The sequence below is a fragment of the Trachypithecus francoisi genome, unplaced genomic scaffold (assembly GCF_009764315.1).
Source record: "Trachypithecus francoisi isolate TF-2019V2 unplaced genomic scaffold, Tfra_2.0 Lachesis_group12, whole genome shotgun sequence".
Classification (NCBI taxonomy): domain Eukaryota; kingdom Metazoa; phylum Chordata; class Mammalia; order Primates; family Cercopithecidae; genus Trachypithecus; species Trachypithecus francoisi.
Genome location: NW_022681457.1, coordinates 79,576,788 through 79,589,824, shown reverse-complemented (window position 1 = coordinate 79,589,824; position 13,037 = coordinate 79,576,788). Strand labels below are relative to the sequence as shown.

General features: G+C 46.0%; 1 protein-coding gene across 2 annotated transcripts in view; it reads right to left on the bottom strand.

Annotated features, from left to right (window-relative positions):
- Positions 1-1,620: 1,620 nt before the first annotated feature.
- Positions 1,621-13,037, bottom strand: part of EIF2B3 (eukaryotic translation initiation factor 2B subunit gamma) — a 156,734-nt gene continuing 145,317 nt past the window's right edge. For both annotated transcript variants that reach the window (XM_033226655.1, XM_033226656.1), the window contains exons 11-12: positions 5,793-5,896; positions 1,621-1,829 (exon numbers count right to left, since the gene is read on the bottom strand). In XM_033226655.1, coding sequence (XP_033082546.1) covers positions 1,777-1,829; positions 5,793-5,896 — 157 coding nt within the window. In that variant the 3' untranslated portion in view covers positions 1,621-1,776. The remainder of the gene's footprint in view (positions 1,830-5,792; positions 5,897-13,037) is intronic.

Sequence of the window (13,037 nt, the reverse complement as noted above, 5' to 3'; positions counted from 1 at the left end):
CACTGTCAGGGGTTCTAAGGCCTCCGTGGGGAAGGACAGGAAAGAGTGTAGAGGAGGGCTCTGAGACAGTTTAATCAATGCCCTTTACTCCTCCACCCCACTTTCCCTCCCAACCCTTTTCTGTGGTCAAGGGCTCCTTAGGAGACCCAGGCCCTAAGGGGAAGAAAGTTCTGGGAAAGAGGACAAAACCTGAGAACCAGAAGGGCTTTAACAGTCAAGCAGTCTAACTTTCTCATTTTGCAGATGGAAACACTCAAGGTCAGAGAGGAGAGAGTGATTTGACCCAAACCAAACAACATTACAGAGGACAGATTTTCTTCCACCCAGGCCAGGACTCTGTCTCCAGCACCATCTAGGCCCCACCAATTTAATTTTGGTTCCAAAGGGGACCATGCTGGGCACCATCACAGCTCTTTATCCCCACATCCCCCTCAGCCCTAGTGGTTTCAACCACTTCTGCCGGGCCATTTCAGCTCCTCCCTGATTAGGGCAAACTTGCAGGAGCCCTGTTCTGACCAGTGGGAGGAATGTGGAGCTCCAGGGCTCTCAAGAAGGCTGACAGAGGTGGAGATCCCCCAGGGTAGAAATACTCATCGAGTCTCTCACAAGTTCTGTGACTAAGATAGGCAAGATTACTCAAGTAAACTTGAGAGCCTTGAGGTTTTTGAAGCAATGCAGAAACCAGTATTTCAAATAATTCTTTCTAATTACTGCCACCCACAGTGAAGACATCAAGAGAAACCTTTACTTTGATAATTCTAGGAGGTGAAATCTCACCCCAGGAACCACTTTTATCTTCTACCAAACACCTGCACGTTGTAAAAGCAATTCAGGGAGAGAGCAGAGTGAATGTGTGTTTGGAAGCAGGGGTGGTGGAGGGAAGGTGGATACGCCTCTAGAAGGGCTGTGAATATGGAAATTTCATTCCTCAATTATCTGAAGCAGGAGAGTGCAGAATTAGGATATAAAGGAGTGCAGGTGGAGGACAGTCAGAAGGAATTTCAAGTCATGATACAGGTTTCTGGCTCTTCCTTCCCAGGTTGGGCAAACCTCAGTGAGGTGTGGTGCAGCGGGGTCTGGCTTGGCTCAAACCATGGCTCTTCATGTTCTTATCTCTGCTAAAACCTGTGGGAATAGACCTGTTGGCTAGACAGGGGCTGCCCCTGCTTCTGTTCAGAGTCTTCAAGGGATATTAGCTGAACTGGGGAAAATGGCTAGAGGCTGGGAGGTGAGGGAGAATGGTGAGCATAGACGGTGGGGCTGTGGGTGACGTGGGGAAAAGGGCTGGGAATCTGTATGGCAGGTATGGGAGCAGAGTCTTGGGCTGATGCTGAGGGTTGGCACCGCCAGCAGCTAGGCCTATGGGTCTAGAAAGGCTGATTAGGATAAGGGACTGAAGTACTCCCAGGTCCTTTTAGATGGGGGATACTTTCAGGACTGGGCTGGGTCAGCGGGTCAGAAAGTAGCCTTCTTAGGAGCTTTACATCGGACAGCTGCTGCCCCCAACTGATGCACCTTGGCACACAAGAGTTAGGCCACTGTGTCTGTCCTGTACCACACCCTTGCTCTAGATGATCTTTACCACTTGACTCATGAACATAAACACTGTGTACACCCGGAGTCCACCTGATGCGGAGCTTGGGACTGCTCCACAAGTCTCCAGCATGCCTTTGGAAGCCCTTCTTTATTGGGAAATAAATACAGCGTGAAACATGTGGGCCAGTCAACATCTGTGGTTTTGGAGGCCAAAAGGAAGGAGTCTGACTTGCTGAGAACTCAGATCTCCATGAGCTGGTCACTCCCCACGATCACCTCGTTCACTCGTTTAGCTACAAAAGGAAAGGAAAAAAGTTTCCTGAGAACTGGCAGCAAGATGACATTTCAAACCCAAACCCAACTGCTTTTTTTTTGGGGGGGTACAGAGTTTCACTCTTGTCACCCAGGCTGGAGTGCAAAGGCGCAATCTCGGCTCACTGCGTCCTCCACCTCCCAGGTTCATGTGATTCTCCTGCTTCAGCCTCCCGAGTAGCTGGGATTACAGGCACCCATCACCAGGCCTGGCTAATTTTTGTACTTTTAGTAGAGATGGGGTTTTCATCATATTGGCCAGGCTGGTCTTGAACTCCTGACCTCAGGTGATCTGCCAGCCTCAGCCTCCCAAAGTGCTGGGATTACAGGTGTGAGCCACCATGCCCAGCCAAACCCAACTGCTTCTAATTCTGTGTTCACAAAAATTTATTTCTCTATTATTGTGGCTCTGTTCTTGAGAAGCTCTTGGGAATAGGGGTATGAGAGAGGGAGCACCTTCCTATGCAGGAGGATGGGACCAACTTTCTACATACCTGGCTGTGGTGAGCTTTAAATAGGAGAACTAAAACTGGGTCTTAAAGGGTGAACAGTTTCTCCAGGCAGTGATGGAAAGGAAGATACTCTAGGCTGTGAGAACAGCAAGGGCAAAGACAGTGAGATGGTAGAAAAGGGACCATGAAGTACTGTGGTGTGGCCAGAGGATAGGAAACGAGGGGATAAGAGTAAGAAATGAGGCTAAAAGGATAAATGGTGATAGTCAAAGAAAGGGCAATACCTTATATATAATATGGAAATAATGACACCTACTGCATAGGGTTGTTGTGAGAATTAAATGAGTTAAAGGTAAGTGAATGCTCAATAAGTTGTGGCTATTATTATTTCTATAAAGGTCAAATCCATAAGGCCCTCCATGACATCTTTGCTTACCTCTCCAGCTTCATTTCCCACTGTTCTCCATTTTATTCTGCATTTTACCAATAAGCCATACTGTTTTAATATCCCCCCCACCTCCTTTTTTTTTTGAGACAGGGTCTTGCTTTGTTACCTAGGCTGGAGTGCAGTGGCACGATCTTGGCTCACTGCAACCTCTGCCTCCTGGGTTCAAGTGATTCTCCCGCCTCATCCTCTCCAGTAGCTGGGACTACAGGCATATGATGCCACACGTGGCTAATTTTGGTTTTTTATTTTCTATTTTTAGTAGAGATGGGGTTTCACCATGTTGGCCAGGCTGGTCTTGAACTCCTGGGCTCAAGTGATCCGCCCCGTCTCAGCCTCCCAAAGTGCTGGGATTACAGGTGTGAGCCACTGCGCTTGGCCGTGTTTTATACCTTTGAACTTTGGCACATGCTGTTGCCTCTGCCTAGAATGCTTCCTCCTCCATTTTTTCCCATTGCACTCTTATTACCCTATGTGGCCTAATGTAGCACCTGTAATATGTGATGCCTTCCCTTTTGAACTGTCCATTTCCTGCTTTGTGAAACCACTGTACCTAATACAGTGGTTAATACAGGTACCTAATACCTAATACCTAATCTCTATTCCTACATCATTATACCATTCTCCTCTACTTCACTATAAGAACATTGAGGGCGCCAGACATGGAGGCTCACGCCTCTAATCCCAGCACTTTGGGAGGCCGAAGGGGGCGGATTACCTGAGGTCGGGAGTTTAAGACCAGCCTGGCCAACATGATGAAACCCTGTCTCTACTAAAAACACAAAATTGGCTGGGCATGGTGGTGCATGCTTATAATCCCAGCTTCTCGGAAGGCTGAGGCAGGAGAATTGCTTGAACCCATGAGGTGGAGGTTGTGATGAGCCGAGATGGCACCATTACACTCCAGCCTGGGCAACAGGAGTGAAGCTCTGTCTCAGAACAGACAAACAAACAAACAAAAAAAACAAGAACATTGAGAGGAGAGATGGAACAGTGTAGTTATGATTATATCCCCAGTGTATAGCACAGCTACTGCCCCATGATGATTTTAGAGGTTTTGGGTAATGATAAAGATAGGATATGGTCATGTAAGTGGAGAGCTAAAGCTGAATGGAGATGAAGGTTGGTAGAGAAGTTCAGGGAATCATGAAGCTGGAGAGCTGATGAATATGTTTAAGTTGTCCAAGATGTTGTGGACAAGTGAGGGAGAGGAGAGGAAGACTGTGAACCATAGGCTAAAGCTCTTAATAAATGTAGGGAAGTACCCTGGAAGCTGACCAATGATGGGGTGAAAGGTAAGAAGAGCTATAGCAAACTTTCAAGGAAAAAGAACTACAGAAAGGAGGCAGTGAGCCAATGACCTGGAAGGGGCAGGGGGAGCTAGGGAACAGAGACTATATCTGGCATGTTGGGGTTGGTGTATTTTCACAGCAATTCAGTAAGCTGGAGGAAACCTGTAGGGGCACAACAAGCAGAACGAGGCCGGGTGCAGTGGCTCACTCCTGCAATCCCAGCACTTTGGGAGGCCAAGGTGGGTGGACTGCCTGAGCCCAGGAGTTTGAGACCAGCCTGGGCAAGACACCATCTCTACAAAAAATAAAAATATTAGCTGGATGTGGTGGCACATGCTTGTGGTCTCAGCTACTCAGGGGCCAGGGTGGGAGGTCGCTTGAGCCCGGGAGGTCAAGGCTACAGTGAGCTGTGACTGTGCCATCTACACTTCAGTCTGGTGGTGACAGAGCAAGACCCTGTCTCAAAAAAACAAAAAACTAAGCAAAGCTAGTGATGTTTGGTCAGGGATGGGAGTAGGCTCCAGTAAATACACTGGAAAATCTCTGGGCTGGAATCAGGTTGGGAAAGATCCCAAGGGGAAAAATATAAGGGAGGGTGATAAGTTGGGAAAACAGCAATGGGATAGAAGGGAAAAACGTCACAAATAAAAAGTGCACTGTTGGGAAACTGGGAAGGCTTCCTGCTGGCCAGGAGGATTTGACCTATGTCAAGTATACGTCAACCCCCTGACCTATACCAGGTCTACCTTCATGGTCAAAGAACTGATCACTCTGGCCACAGGGAAGAGATCCAAGTTCTCTCACTGACTGTAAGAAGAGACTCAGATGAAGCAAGCTTTTAGCAGTTAGTGGTTTTTTTTTTTTTTTTTGAGATGGATTCTTGCTCTGTCACCCAGGCTGGAGTGCAGTGGTGTGATCTGCGCTCACTACAACCTCCGCCTCCCAGGTTCAAGTGATTCTCCTGCCTCAGCCTCCCAAGTAGCTGGGACTACAAGTGTGTGCCATCATGAACAGCTAATTTTTGTATGTTTAGTAGAGATGAGGTTTCACCATATTGGCTGGGCTGGTCTCAAACTCCTGACCTCAAGTGATCCAATTCTTCCAGTTGCCACATAAAATGGTTTCAGACCCAGTCTGGGTTATCTCAGCTGTGCCAAGGTTTGGGAGCTGCCATGCATTATCCTTGGGTCCTGCATTCTCTGTGCTTTGACCACTGGTTAAGGTCCCAGCTTTGATGGCTACCTTGCTGCTTTTCCTGGTGGTTTGACAGGCTACAAGAAGACCTAACTGACCGGGCGCAGTGGCTCATGCCTATAATCCCAACACTTTGGGAGGCCGAGGAGGGCGAATCACCTGAGATCGGGAGTTCGCAACCAGCCTGACCAACATGGAGAAACCCCGTCTCTACTAAAAACACAAAAAATTAGCTGGGTGTGGTGGCACATGCCTATAATTCCAGCTATTCAGGAGACTGAGGCAGGAGAATTGCTTGAACCCGGGAGGCGGAGGTTTCGGTGAGCTGAGATTGCACCACTGCACTCCAGCCTGGGCAACAAGAGTGAAACTCCGAATCAAAAAAAAAAAAAAAAAAAAATTGACAGTGATGCCAACTGCTCTCTAAAGACGGCTTTATCAATTTATGTTCTCGCCCGCAGTGTATGTATGTGCTTGTTTCCCACATCCTCACCAGCCTTTGGCATTATCAGTGCTGGTGTGAGAAGTAAAAATGGAATCTGTGACTGTAATCTGGTTTACCTTTGGCTTCAATCCTCTGGCCACTTCCAATCAAGCAGTCCTTGATGTCTGCACCCTTCTCGATCACAGCATTGTTGCAGATGACACTGCCTTGGATGTTGCTTCTGTAACACAGTAGCCAAGTTAGGGAGGACCCAGGGCTTGCATCACCATCCTCATTACTACTGGTTGGGGGTTCTGGCTCCTCCCTAGGCCAGGAACAGCTGGGCAGTCTAGTTAATAGCTACTCACCTCAAGTTATGAGTGAAAGACAGAATGGTAAGCCAAGGGAGGACCTGGCTTCAGAGAAATCCAGATTTGGGACTATGCTCATAACGATCTTTCTCTAAGGCCTGAAAAGATATTCTGACTTCAGTTCCTTTTTTTTTTTTTGAGACAGAGTTTCACTGTGTCACTCAGGCTGGAGTGCAGTGGTGTGATCATAGCTCACTGAAGCCTCTAAAACTTCTGGGTTCAAGTGATCCTCCCACCTCGGTCTGTAGCTAGGACTACAGGTGCACACCACCATGCCTGGCTAATTACTTCAGTTCTAAAATCCCAGAACCTAGAGGTCTAAATTCCATCCAACCTCTTCTTTGGTCTGGGGCTGGTCCTTAGGCTGACCCATCACTGCTACGTCTCATCTGAGAATATATACCAAATTTCATTTGAAGCTCAGAAATTGCAAATCCTCCTAGGAGATCAACTCTGGAAACAATGGGCTCCCCACACTCTCACCACAGACTCTGGTTAAGCAAAGTGATACTCATTCAAAAAAATTTTTTTGTCTTTGAGATATGGTCTCAGTCTATTGCCCAGGCTGGAATGCAGTGGCGCAATCTTGGCTTACTGTAGCCTCCACCTCGTGGGTTCAAGCAATTCTGCCTCAGCCTCCCAAATGGCTGGGACTACAGGGTCACCACACCCGGCTAATTTTTATATTTTTAGTACAGATAGGGTTTCACCATGTTGGCTGGGATGGTCTTGAACTCCTGGCCTCAAGTGATCCACCTGCCTCAGCCTCCCAATGTGCTGGGATTATAGGAGTGAGCCACTGCGCCTGGCCTAAACAATTTTTTTAAGAGATAAGGTATCATTATGTTGCCCAGGCTGGCCTCGAATTCGAGCTCAAGCAATTCTCCTGCCTCAGCCTCTCAAGTCTGGGACTACAGGTGCCCATCACTATGCCTGACTAAAAAGGATTTTTTAAAAACCAACTCCATTCCACATAAAAGACTACTCCAGATCCTAAAGCATATCCCAAGAGCAGCACCACTTGCACATAGCATTTAAATGTATTTAAAAAGCATCCTCCTAGGCCAGGTGTTGTGGCTCACCCCTGTAATACCAGCACTTTGGGAGGCTGAGGTGGAAGGATCACTTGGGTCCAGGAGTTCAAGACCAGCTTGGGTAGCACTGTGAGACTCTATCTCTACAAAAAATAAAAAAGCTAGCTGCATGGTGGTGCATGCCTGTAGTACCAATTATTCAGGAGGCTGAGGCAGGAGGATTGCTTGAGTGCTGGAGGTAGAGGCTGCGGTGAGCTGTGATTGCACCACTGCACTCTAGCTTAGGTGATAGAGGGAGATCTTGTCACAAACAGAGCATCTTCTTGGCTCTTAAAGACTGCCAGGTTGGAGGAAAGGTCCTTTTGAAAATTATGACTAATGTGGCTGGGTGTGGTGGCTTATACCTGTAATCCCAGCACTTTGGGAGGCCGAGGCAGGTAATCACCTGAGATCAGGAGTTCGAGACCAGCCATGGCCAACATGGCCAACATGGCCCACCTCTACTAAAAATACAAAAATTAGCCAGGCATGGTGGTGCACACCTGTGATCCCAGCAACTCAGCAGGCCGAGGCAGGATAATCAATTGAACCCGGGAGGTGGAGGTTGCAGTGAGCTGAGATTGCACCATTGCACTCCAGCCTGGGCAACAAGAGCGAAACTCTATCTCAAAAAAAAAAAAAAAAAAAAAAGGAAATTTATGACTAACCTTTATTGTACATCTACTCTATGCCAGTATTGTGCTAAATAAATACTCTCTGTACGTTATAGGAGTGACTTTTACAAATCTAGTAATTTCTTTTTTCTTTTTTGAGACAGAGTCTTGCTCTGTCGCACAGGCTGGAGTGCAATGGTGCGATCTCAGTTCACTGCAGCCTCTGTGTCCCAGGTTCAAGCAATTCTTCTGCCTCAGCCTCATAAGTAGCTGGGATTACAGGTGCCCGCCACCACGCCTGGCTAATTTTTTGTATTTTTAGTAGAGGCAGGGTTTTGTCATGTTGACCAGGCTAGACTCAAACTCCTGACTTGAGGTGATCCAGCCTTTTTTTTTTTTTTTTTGAGACAGAGTCTCGCTCTGTCTCCCAGACTGGAGTGCAGTGGCATGATCTGCCTCAAGTAAACTTCAAGTGATCTGCCTGCCTCAGTCTCCCAAAGTGTTGGGATTACAGACATGAGCTACTGTGCCTGGCCACAAATCTAATAATTTCTTTTATTTGAGACAAGGTCTCACTTTGTTACCCAGGCTAGAGTGCAGTGGCGTGATCTTGACTCACTGCAGCCTCCATCTCCTGGGCTCAAGTGATCCTCCTGCTTCAGCCCCCCAAGTAGCTGAGACTCTATAGGCACATCCCATCATGCCTGGGTAACAAATCTAGTAATTTCATCTGAAAATCACCTGAGCAGTGTAAAAAATAACAAATAAAGCCACCCTCAGTGACATGGCCCCCATCAATTATTTTGGTAACTCTTGGATAGGTATTTAACTAGAAGAAAACCCGGCCGGGTGTGGTGGCTCACGCCTGTAATCCCAACACTTTGGGAGGCTGAGGCGGGCGGATCATGAGGTCAGGAGATCAAGACCATCCTGGCTAACATGGTGAAACCCTGTCTCTACTAAACACACACACACACACACACACAAAATTAGCCAGGTGTGGTGGCGGGCGCCGGTAGTCCCAGCTAGTCAGGAGGCTGAGGCAGGAGAATGGAGTGAACCTGGGAGGCGGAGCTTGCAGTGAGCAGAGATTGAGCCACTATACTCCAGCCTGGGCAACAGAGCAAGACTCCGCCTCAAAAAAAAAAAAAAAAGAAAACCCCTCCTAGATGATTCTGGGAGTACTATTTTTATCTCTGATGCAGTAAAAAAGAGCAACCACATTTTGCAGATGAGGTAACAGATTCAGAGAAGTTAAATAATTCACCCAAAACCATATAACGGCTAGTAACAGGTTTCAAATCTAGGTTTGCCTGACTTCAGAATCCATAATTTAATCATAATGCAATAGAAAGAAATTAAGAAAACACTAGAGGAGACCTAGAACTGCCTTATTCTGAGCTGATAAGGCTCAGTGGAAGAAGCACTTTCCTAACAAGGGAATCGTCAGTACCCCTGAGTCAGAAATGGGAAGAGAAAAAACGGGCAGCTGGAGGGGAGAAGGAGGAGGATAGAGAGGGTGTAAGCACTCTTTTTAACAATACAAAACTAACAAAAAATTCCGAACCCAAGAGGCACGAGGGGGTTGGAAAGAGGACATTCCAAGGACTAAAAACACTGATACACAGACCATTAAAAAAGATTCTTCCCAAATGCCAAAACTTAGTAAAATGCATAAAGAAATACTAGCACTTTATGGCATTTCAGTCTTCTTTATCTCTGTTCTCCTAGGAGGTTAAAGCCTTTTGGAAAGTAACAAAAGGCCAAAACCACAGCACCTCTGTGGTGTAGGCTAGAGATGGGCAGAGACAGCACTAGTTTGCTCTTTGGCAGACTTGGGATACACTCAGTGGGTGGGCTTTAAGAGAGCTTCCATAACTTTCCAACTTGCTAAACTTGCAAAGCAGTCCAGTAAGCAGTTAGGGTGGTTCCCGCTTTTTGGGGAAAATTCCTCCAAAAGGGGTAATAAGGAAGTACAGAAAGCTTTAGATACAGAGGATCCTGGGACAGAGCTGCCTTTCAGTTGGCTACTAGTTTATCATGGAAAAGTCTTATTTCTTTTTCCAAGGTGGTAGTAGGGGTATGCTTCCTACTTAGTCATAAAAGCCAAAGAACGTATGCTCTGAAGCTAGGCAAGAGGTAAACATAGTCAGCAGACAAGAAACAGCCAAGAGGAACTCAAGCAGCCATAAGTAGAGACAGTTAAATGTCTATTTTGGATTCTGGGATATAAGTGGGAGAGATTTCTAGAAGGAAGAGACAAGAATAACTGAGGTCAGATTTCCACAGCAACAAACAGCCTGGTTTTCCTTAGGCTCAGTGGATCTGATTGGGGTCTTCAGGAACCTCCCATATTGTCTGTCTCATCCAGTTTATGTGTAACTCTTTCTGAGACACATAAACCACTGCTGTGGAGCCTGCAGATATGATAGGGAAAGTGGGGTGACCAATGGAAAACTGTGGGCTCTCCTGAAGCTCCTGGTAAGTGGATCGATGGAAGGCTTTGAGATGAATACCTGACAACAGCTTACTGGGTGTGAAGCTCTTTTCTGACCATATGTATCCTCAATTGTTCCCCAGTATTACTGTGCAGCCAAAATCACCTCCAATAGCAAGGCTGAGGTATTTTGGAAAAATTTCAACCCAACACCGTTTCACCCCATCCAAGAAGAAACTCCAGAATCAAGGACTTTACTGGGAGTGTATCTGTTCATGCTACAGGGAATGGAAAGATAGGACTATATCAAACAAGCCCTCTCCAGGTTGCCAATTGGCAGCAAGGACTCTGTCTTTTTTGTTTAGTGCCTAAGGAGAGAGAAGAGGTGAGTTGCTATAGTCCAGCAAAAGAACTTGCTTCAGACTAGAACTACAGCTTCTGCATCCTAGTTTTAACTCTCAGGTTGGCACGAAGCACTCCTCTGTGCTAGTGTCTAGCTGTGTTCTCTAAGACGCTGCTCAGTGATGGCTAAGACTAATGGAGACTTGGTCCTCATTTCTCCTTGGTGGGTTCAAATTTCAAGCGCAGATGCAGGTTTTGCAAAATTACTCTGAAAATTGTAATGCTTCACTGGAAAGGAGGCCATGAGAAAAACAGAGTTCTATAGTAAGATCACTGCTTGGCCAGGCACACCACACTATACTATGTGGTGGCGTATCACCTGAGGAAGAAGGCTTACTGGGAAGCAAGAGTGCCTCCAAATTCTTGCTCCTCTTCTGGCTTTAGGTAGGACTTTTCTTCAGTTCTTTCAAGGGAGGAAAGGGAACTCCCATATATCTAATGTCTAATACATCTCAGTCATTATATACAGCACTTTACACTAATTTGATTTATTTATTCTTCTTCTTATTATTTTTTGAGATGGGAGTCTCGCACTGTTGCCCGGACTGGAGTGCAGTGGCGCGATCTTGGCTCACTGCGATTCTCCTGCCTCAGCCTCCCAAGTAGCTGGGATTACAGGCATCTGCCACCATGCTGGCTAATTTTTTGTATTTTTAGTAGAGATGCGGTTTCACTATGTTGACCAGGCTGGTCTCAAACGCCTGACCCACCCACCTCAGCTTCTCAAAGTGCTGGGATTACAGGCATGAGTCACCACACCCAGCCTACACTCATTTTATAACTGAATCCTTTCAGCAAACTTGCAGGGATGGTGGCATTTATTCCAATTTTTACAGAGAAAATTGAGACTCACAGATATTAGGCAATGTGCCCAGGCCTAAAGTGACACTCCACTGTATCACAGGTTCCTATCTCAGATATTGACTTAGAGAATATTCGGCAAAGAGCCATGAAACTTCTCAGTAACTCTGAGGATGGGCAGGTTCTTTTCTTTTTTGAAGATTAGTTGGCAGGCTTTCTAAACTACTCATGACCCTGGGTGAAAGGGAATAAAACTGAAGATACGTGTAGCTTTTCTAGGCCTGTGACTAAGGTCTGCTTTAGGCCAACTCAACACTTGGGCCCAAAGATTATGGCTGAGTCACCTATATCTCTCTAGGTACTGGGAGCCTTCTAACCTAAGCCCTTCTAAGCTGGGTCCAAGAATCTCTCTAGAGAAAGAGCCATGTGTCATTTTTACTAAAAATTATTTTTTATTATTTATAATTTAAAACATTTTTTTTTGGGAGAGATGGAATCTTGTTATGTTGCCCAGGCTGGTCTCAAACTCCTGGCCTCAAGTGATTCTTCTGTCTCAGCCTTCAAAGGGTTGAGATTACATGTGTGAGCCACTGCATCTGGCAACTATGTATTATTATTATTATTATTATTTTTTATTATTATTATTATTTTTTGAGACGGAGTCTCACTCTGTCGCCCAGGCTGGAGTGCAGTGGCCAGATCTCAGCTCACTGCAAGCTCCACCTCCCAGGTTTACGCCATTCTCCTGCCTCAGCCTCCCGAGAAGCTGGGACTACAGGCGCCCGCCACCTCGCCCGGCTGGTTTTTTGTATCTTTTTTTTTTTTTTTTTTTTTTTAGTAGAGATGGGGTTTCATCGTGTTAACCAGATGGTCTCAATCTTCTGACCTCGTGATCCGCCCGTCTCGGCCTCCCAAAGTGCTGGGATTACAGGCTTGAGCCACTGCGCCCCGCTAACTATGTATTATTTTTAATGAAATATTTTACGTATAGAAAAAAGCCTAGAGAATAATATCAAGAACACTTGTGCATCCACCAAACAGCTTAAGAAACCAACAATCCAACTTGCTAAGTGTCTTTCTTTCATCCCATTTCCTTCCTTCTTCCACCAGGGTATCCATTATTTGACTGTGGTGTTTATTGTTCCTAAGCATTTTTACTACATATGCCAAACATACAATATTGTTTTGAATGTTTTAAAATTGTACATACATGTTACCATTCTCTGTGTATCCTTCTGCAACTTGCTTTCTCTCTTCAACATCATATTTGTGATTTATCCAGGTTAATTCAGATAATGAGATATAATACTTGAAGAAATGATCTTACCTTTTCCCTGTTTTCTGGTCACTCTTGCTCTCGAGTCCTCTAGATTAAAATGTACTGGCTCCAGTAAGCAGGCTAGAAATTTCTTCCTTTTAGTTCTGTATGACCCCCCTTCACTATACAAGGTTTAGTGGTGAGAGATGGCTCCCTCCTAAGAAATCTAAGTCCTTATATTCCCTAAGCAGAGGCTAGGGAGCTTAGGGGAAATCAAAGTAAAGATGTAACAGTCTTAAAGAGTTAAGCTGCAGAATTCTTCATCTAAGAAGATGGGTTTAGCCTGTAATCCCAGCACTTTGGGAGGCCGAGACGGGCGGATCACGAGGTCAGGAGATCGAGACCATCCTGGCTAATACGGTGAAA